Consider the following 8,933-nt stretch of genomic DNA (forward strand, 5'->3'; position numbering starts at 1 on the left):
AAATTTATGATATAAAATATAAAAATTTCATAAAAATTAATTTATTAAATAAATATAAGGTATATGTATATTATCATTTCTGTTAATCTAATAAAATTTACAAAGATATATCCATAATTTTGATACTATAACTTATTTTTTCAATCAACTTTACTTGTATTTATAATAATATTTATTATTTATCTTTGAAATTCTATGACTATATAAAAATATAGTCGGTAAATGATTTCTGCATAAAAATATAATTATTAACTAAAATAGGAAAATAATTTTTGTAATAGCCTGAAATTTTCATTCTTTATTAATTTATTTTATAAATATTTTTTTGAATTAACGAGTAACATTTTTCTTAGTCTTGGTAAGAATATTTTAATTATAAAATTTTATTTAAGTTATAATGAAACCCAATATTATTTTAAATGTTTGAATGGTTATGGGAGTATTTATCTATGCACAATTTAAATATTATTTCTAGTTATAATTGAAATTTATCATATTTTTCAAATAACAATTTATTGACCTTGTTAAATGACTATTACTATTTATTGATAATATCAATAATAAATATATTATTATATTTAAAAATGCATAGTACTTTAATTTCATGAAGTTGATTTCATATAATGATATACATATATTGTAAATTGATGTTCTAGTATAGTATTATTTGTTTTTGGGTGTAAAAAGGGTTAAAATAATGTAATATATAAGTTTATATATTAAAAAAAAAAACTAGCCTATCAGGAGCAGAGAGAAAAACCTTCCTCCCCCCATCTCTCGATCTCTCTCGCTCTCTCTTTTCCCCTCTCTTTCTGCTTTAGACCGATGGCAACTACAGCCCAGGAAGCATGGCGAGTCTCTAACCACCCGGTTGGGCCCAGCGGCGACAAGAAACGGGCATCAGATGGCAAGTTAAACTCATTCTTTTAACGATAATATTTTAGCGATGCATTTAAATCCATTAGTAAATATACTTTAATTAACTATAAATTACATACGGGTCAATAATAAATATACCACTAATATTACCTTTCGCTAATAATAAGTTTTCTTGCAGATTATGTCTAAATATATGATTTCAAATAATCTATTTTAGAACATTTTTTCTTTAATTTTTTGTCATGCGTTCAATTAAAATAATTGATATTTATATGCATACTACCTTCAAAAAATGTTTTGACGTTAGTGCTCATTTATTTTATTTTTTTTTTATAAGCTATTAATATTAGCTCATTTATGAGAATGCTCATTTATTAATTTCATGTAATTTAATAGTAGAAACTTATATTATTTGATGTATTTCAGTAGCTTCTGTTTTTCAATTTCCAAGATGTAAAATATTCTTCCTTGCAAACTAGAGTGACGAATTTAATTTTTTAATTTAAAAATAAATTTCTTTTTTTTCTTTTTCCTTTTTTTTTTTAAAATTTTCATTACACAATTAAGAAACTAGTCAATTTTATTTTTACCTTTTAATCACATCGTTTTGTTCATTAAAATAGAAGGAATTAATGACAGTAAATCAAATTTTGACATGGAATTAATAAATGCATCAAAAACGACCAATCATTTGTCTCCTAATAAAGAAGAATACAATTAAAGAAATGGCCTCATAAATGAAACATGGTTCAATTAAGGCCGCACAACATTATGGTCTCACACCGTACACACAATATTGAAGTTTCAAGAAGTATGATGATCAAGAAATCCTCTTTATGCTTTAGATTTGATGAATATTTTTCATCTAAATATTATCTTTTTATGTTTCATATAAATAATAATAAAAATTCTTATAACCAAAGAAAATTATCATATATGTTAATGTTCTTTTATAACAATCTTCTGCATTGTAATATGGTTACCTAATTATTAAATTATTAAACATATGTTTGCTTTTTTAAAACTTAAAACAATGACATGACAAGTTGCTAGTAGTTACAATTTTTTATTTTTTTTTATTATTTTTTTTAAGAATATACATTATTTATTTTGAATGCACGTACTCTTTTATTTTCCTTTCAATTTCTTTGAATTCGGATACTTCCATCACTATCCCATGCTTATGATAATTTTTTGTTTAAATAATATAATTCTATAACCTTTGGAGGAATAAGAAAGTTATTGGAAGTTGCACGCATATATATAGACGCATGCATCTCATCCTGACATCATATTATCATAGCTCTCAAACATTACCCTTTGTTAATGAAATTTTTCCTTGCCATTTATGTGAATAAAGAATTTATTCGATGCAATTGCTGTCAATATTATATAGATAACGAATAATAAAATTGTTATATATACAGTAATTATATCCTAAAATTTCTCACTCATTCTACCCACTATAGATTGTGTATTTGTGTGTATGTGTGATAATTATGAGTTCTTTTAATAAGAAAAATGTGATAGAATTTGAAAAGAGCCATGTGGCCTTCGGAGGAGCAATGCCATTGTGAGTCATTAATCGACTTTCTCTGCCCTCATCTCCTCTCTCTTTCTTGTTTGGTATACAAGCCTTAATCAGATCAAGAGGACGAGTGGAGGAGCCATCTTCTCCTCTCTCTTTCTTTTTCGACATACAAGCCTTAGCCAGATTAAGAGGATAAGTAGAGGAGCCAATAACAATGAAAGCGAATCTATTATATAAGCGAGATCTATTGACTGCAGAACAAGCGTTAATTTTGTATGTTTTTAGTAGATCTATTGACCTAGGAATAGTTGCCAAACCCATGCCAAGTTTTTCTTAGTTTTATTACAAATAATCCATTTTATATATATAAAAAAAAAACTAGTTATATTAGCAAATGTATTTTGATTTAATTAATATAATTAAGATATTTCCTGCATTTCTATTTTTGGTTAAAAAAAAAAGGTAATATCAAGTAAAAAATATAGCTAAATTTCTTATTAGGAGCTAAAACATGAAAAAAATAGACGCTTGAATATTCTTGTACTTGTGATATAGCTATGTGAATTCCAAATAATGAGGGACAACTTCAATAAATATATGAAAGTACACTGTCTGTATCTAACTTTTCAAGAATCTGGACTGCAAATGCCACAGAAGGAACAACTTAAATCAATGAATAACTATGAATATATTGTGCACACTGTCTATCTAGCTTTATACCAATCTAGATTACAAATGCACAATATTGTTCTGTTGCTTTTCTTAGGCAAGAAAAAAACCAGATTCATTTTTCAAGAAATGCTGGAACCATTTGGCTGATCTCTTTGGTGTTCTTTGCATTGTTCTGCGGTCTACATGATACAATCCGAAGCTTATTGTATAACCATAAGTCCACTCAAAATTGTCTATCAGAGACCAATGGAAGTAGCCTCTCACATCTGCTCCATTCCTGTAATTTTTATTAACTTTTGTAAGATTACCACTTCAACTAAAAACAGAACCCATGATTTTCAAGAACATTGATAGACAAGAAAATGTGAATTTACCTAATTGCTGAAGCCAAAGAAGTGAGGTAACCCTGCATGTACTCTAACCTGTTCACGTCATTGAGCATATCTTCAATGTTTTTGCTGCTAGGCTGTGCATATCCTGCAAGTAGTGTATAATTTTTTAAGTCCTGAGACTGAATTACTAATCTCTGTTTGATAATTGCTAATTATACACGTATTTAAGTTAGTTTCAAATAATTAAAAAAAAAAATAGTATTGGGCTTTATTGATATATATACCATTTTCTGTGATGTACATGGGCGTGTTGTTGTATCTATCTTTGAAGTACATGATTGTCTTCTCCATGCTATTTGGAACAACATAGAAGGTAGGCATTGCTGTCTATATGAGGACAAAACAAAAAGCAATGTTAAGTACTGTTATTATCATTTGATTTGTTATTTAAATTGTGAGCTTTGGATATCTTACTGGCTCTCCTATAAGAACTCCATCTTTCTCTCCAGTTCCATAAGTAAAGGTATCTTTAAGTAAATCATCATGATAATTGCATGGTGTCAACAAACAATCCTTTGCATAGAGGGTGCTATAATGGTTGATTCCAATGAAATCCAATTTGTTTGCTAGTTTCCTCTTATCCTCCACTGAAAATGTTGGTAGCCTTAGACCTACAATCTGTTGCATCTCTGGCGGATACTCTCCAAACATAATGGGATCCATAAACCTACACACACCAACGAAAGAATTTGCACTCCTATTAATTCATCTGAGGGCAAGCAGCAACTTTATAGTATAAAACTTTAACTAATTAGAGCAATTTATTACCATGCGGCAATGAAACCTAAAGCTCGTTGAGCAGCCACACGATCGGCTGGAATATCTCTCAATGGCTCATACCAGTAGATATGTAATACAATGCCAATTTTTCCTCCTTGTTTTTCCTATTTCAAGTAATAATTTTATTAAGTAAACATGGTATGGGAAAGAATTCTCTTTTCAGTATTTGAAGTCATAATGTATATAATACCTGATACTTCTTCCGGTAAATTTCAGTTGCTGTGGCATGCGCTAATATCATATTATGTGCAGCAATGTAAGGCTCTAACTCAGAGTTCCCAGCTTTACATTTGCCTACAGGGTAAGAGCATCGATTTGGTGGCCATATTCCACTGTAGTAGCCATATTGGGCTGCCATGTTAGCTTCATTGAGTGTAATCCAATGTTTGACTCTGTCTCCAAAAGCTTGGAAGCAGATATCTGCGAAGTAGCCGAAATCATCCCTATAACAAAATTAAGATGGTAGAGTAGATGTTTATTAATCTTGCTCATATTATTAACAATGGTAGCATTTTATAATTTTCTATAACTAAAACCTCCAAAGCATACTTTTCTAAAATTTTCTTTAACTTTTATAAAAAAAAAAAAAGGTACCAAATATAGAGAAACTTACTGTATTTGAGAACTTAGCCAAGCGCCGTATCGATCTTCTAGTTCTTGAGGAACATCAAAATGATGCAAGGTAACAACTGGTTCTATTCCTATAGAATTAAAGAGGTATACATAAGAATAATAATAATACAAAAGTACTTAAATCTAAGTGTCAAAGTAGCATAAAATAGGGCTATGTATTTACCTTTGAGCAAAAGAGCATCAACAAGCTTATTGTAAAATGTAATTCCTTCAGAATTGATCTCTCCAAATCTACCCTCTATTATTAAGATCAAAATTAATTAAAACATAAAGAAATGAAATAAAAAACTCATATTTAAAGGAAAATTTTTGTGGAACATACTTGGAAGAATTCTGACCCATGAAATCGAAAATCTATATGAATTTACTCCAAGGGAATGCATCAACTCTATGTCGTCCTGTCAAAATACAAGCATAATTTATAATATTTTCAATATTTCTTCTACCAAAAAAATATATATATTTTTTCAATATTTAAAAAGAAAAAAGAACCACCATATTTTATTTTTTTCTGCCTCTTGTTGAGACTAGTCAAATTCATCTTAGCACATTTAAAAATTATTTTTATTACTAATATCATTTTTTAAAATGATTAAATTACTAGTATCCAATGATTTTTTAATCCCTTAATTTGGCTAAGTTGGATCTTGTTTTTGGTAGAAACTTCATTCTAATTAGTGGAAAACGTTTGCAAATATAATCAAATTAAGTCAAAATTTTTTGCTCTTTTCATCCCTGTTATTGATAGGAACTTTCGGAACTCTAATTAATAGAAAAATAGATTATTTAATTAAGTCAAGAAAATTATTGATTACCAAAAATAGATGATAGTGATCATCAGCTACATCCCCATTGCTTCCATCCGCAGTATTTGTACCAGATACGTGAGTAAATACATCCCAATTGCTTAGGCCTTTGTTGCCTTCCAAGTATGCTCCTTCAATCTGCAGGAATAAACATATATAGAAATTAAAAATTAATCTGCAGGAATATATAGAAATTAATCTGCAGGCCTTTGATGCAAACCAAACAGATTTTTTACTCTTAACAGCAAATTTTCAGGCAAAAAAAAGATTTCTCATAAAGCAAAGCGAATGTTGCTTGCCGGTCTGTGATAGTATAAATTTGTTTAATACAATGCATAAATATATAGAAGAGAAGCTTACATATACCAACCTGATAAGAAGAAGTTGCGGTACCAAAGAGAAAAGAAGGAGGGAATTGGCTACGGTCCAAACATGAACACCTGTCTATCATCAACGCTATTGATGATAGGAAGAGAACCAACACAAAACAGGCTTTCTTCATCCTTCACTACTAATGCTATTCTCTTCTGCTGCTGCACAACTAATAACAGAGGTTAACTTCTTAATTGGATTGTGTAAATGCTGGGATATCGTCGTCCCTTTATATAGAGAACTCATTGGCATTTTTTATATTTTTTTATTACTAGTTGAATATGCTGCCTGCCAATGCAACTTCTCATTTGTGGTCAAATATAATGATCAAACTTGACGGTCAATATCTTGCGAAGTCCAACGGATTAGATTAATTAAGGAAAGGATTGTGCATAATTTATGTTAATTAATTAATTGGTATATAATATATATGCAAGTTGCTGGCATACATAGTTGGTTAAATATCATATTATATCTCTGGCTATCACAACTGCCAAAAGAATGGCAGTTTTAATTTGCTCATTTTTCATGGAATTGCTTTTATTTTTTATTTTTTCCTTTTTTAATTTAAGCCTTCATGATATAAGGATTTTAAATGGTCGTATTTGTTTGGGGGAAATTGATTTCAGGGGATTATTAATCTTCTTCATTTTATTTCTCTAGTGGGTAATTTAGGGGTGAGCATTCGGTTCGAACTGAATCGAATTAAATTATGAAAACCGAATTATATATTTTAGAAACCGAACTGGAATGGATGAAAAATCGAATCGAACTGAACCACTCTATTTCAATTCGGTTAGACTTGGTTCAAACTAATCAGTTTTATATTTTATTATTTTTTAATTTAGACTTAATTTTTAAGTTACTTGGTCTAATTTTGACTTTGGTTTAAACCTAATAAATATTAATGAATGGAATTAAATAATTTATATATATATAATTAAATATAATTCATAAATTTCCCATAAAAATAAACCAATTCATAAGTCGATACGGTTTAATTTGGTTCGATTTGAATATATAAAATTATTATTCGGTTCGGTTTAACTGATTTTTTCTCTTCAAAATTGAACGAAACCGAAATAACCAAAATTTTTATAATATTAAACCAAACCGAACCGATTAAATTTTAAAATCAAACCGATTAAAACGAATTGACTCGATTCGGTTCAATTTTTTGGTTTAAACCGAAATCTGATCACCCCTTGTGGGTATGTTCTAGTTGGCACTGCAATTTCTGATGGGAAACTACATGCAAGAACCAAAAATTGACCAATCAAGTTGATAAGATTTTTGATAAACCTAGCGTCCTTTTTCTCAAAAGTCGATACGGTTTGATTTGGTTCGATTTAAATATATAAAATTACTATTCGGTTCGGTTTAATAGATTTTTTCTCTTCAAAATCGAACCAAACGGAAATAACCAAAATTTTTATAATATAAAACCAAACAGAACCGATTAAATTTTAAAATTAAATCGATTGAATCGAATTGACTCGATTTGGCTCAGTTTTTTTGTTTAAACTGAAATCTGCTCACCCCTAGTGGGTATGTTCTAGTTGGCACTGCAATTTCTAATAGGAAACTGCACTACAAGAACCAAAAATTGACCAAGCAAGTTGATAAGATTTTTGATAAACCTAACGTCCTTTTTCTCAAAGACAAATAAGGGTCATCAGCCACGTGTTATCTTCATTCAATAGCATATATTCAAGTTGGAACACACGGACTATCTCTTACTGTATAGTCCCCTTTTTATTATTTGATATATTGAGCATCTGACTCTTTTTTTTTTTTATAAACAAACCGTTTTATTAATAATTAAACCAGGAAAAACTTAGCATGAAACATTCATTAAGCATTTGACCCATTGAATAAAAAAATGTTTAGCAAACTTTGAATTCCATGCATTCTCACTTTTCTTCATTTCCATTGTTTGCATGGCGCCTAAAATTAAGATTTCTAAACCTGTTTTACTATCCTTTCCTCCAAAGTCTACAGGTCACAGTTGAAAAATCAATATATCATTCAAGTACGTGGAAATCTCAAACTACAAAAGTAGCGTCTTGATCTTTTTGTTAAGCCATCCACCTCTTTTCCTTTTTTTTTTTATTTATTTTACTTTAATTAATTAGCTTCAATAATATTCAAATTTATAACTTCATTTTTTTTTTCAAAAAAAGATCTATTATCATTAAATCAAAATTGGTTACTTGTTTTACAGATTATTTTAGTGTTCTTTTTGGTATTTCAAGGTCTACAAAATATAAAGGAAATGCATATATTGAATACCCATATGGGATTTGACCATTCAAAGTTACCAATACCAACCAAAGTAGCTTCTCATCAGATCTGCTTTTCTCATTTCGTGGAAGCATCGATAATGCATGCATGGTATGTTCAAACTGAAACTGAAATTTCAGGGCAATTTAACTTTATAATTGGACGACTTGGAGTCATCGCAAATCTATGGTCTTTTTTTCTTCATTTTTTAATTATATATATAATTTTTACGGTTATCTTGGAAAACTAAGACCCATGTGCAATATAAACGAATCAATAAATAAATAAATCAAACTTTGATATAAAATTAATTAATAAATGCATCAAAACCAACCGATCACTTGTCTTCAAATGGCCAATAGGCAATAATAAACTGCTTGTTGTGCTCATTAATGTTATTAATTAGCTAATGAATGAAAATAATTAAAAAGAAGAAATATGCCAAATCCTGAAAGAAGAATAAAATTAAAGAAATGACCACACAAACAAATTTCAATTACGACGGCCCAAGAATATGTTCCCTCACCATACACAAAATGTTGAAATTTAAATATAATTTTCATGTAACAATATTATTATCTGCCA

At 29.0% G+C, this 8,933-nt stretch overlaps 1 protein-coding gene across 1 annotated transcript; it reads right to left on the bottom strand.

The window, feature by feature from the left end:
• Positions 1 to 2,966: 2,966 nt before the first annotated feature.
• On the bottom strand, positions 2,967 to 6,276 carry LOC131173837 (beta-glucosidase 18-like). The gene is made up of 11 exons (XM_058136390.1): positions 6,064 to 6,276; positions 5,703 to 5,831; positions 5,210 to 5,285; positions 5,051 to 5,125; positions 4,868 to 4,955; positions 4,445 to 4,697; positions 4,243 to 4,358; positions 3,889 to 4,141; positions 3,699 to 3,801; positions 3,457 to 3,559; positions 2,967 to 3,359 (listed from the first exon to the last, which is right to left on the bottom strand). Exons 1-11 carry the CDS (start codon positions 6,193 to 6,195, stop codon positions 3,173 to 3,175), a joined length of 1,515 nt encoding a protein of 504 aa, XP_057992373.1. The 5' UTR covers positions 6,196 to 6,276; the 3' UTR covers positions 2,967 to 3,172.
• Between the last annotated feature and the right edge of the window lie 2,657 nt (positions 6,277 to 8,933).

This window comes from Hevea brasiliensis, chromosome 15, assembly GCF_030052815.1.
Source record: "Hevea brasiliensis isolate MT/VB/25A 57/8 chromosome 15, ASM3005281v1, whole genome shotgun sequence".
NCBI classification, from domain to species: domain Eukaryota; kingdom Viridiplantae; phylum Streptophyta; class Magnoliopsida; order Malpighiales; family Euphorbiaceae; genus Hevea; species Hevea brasiliensis.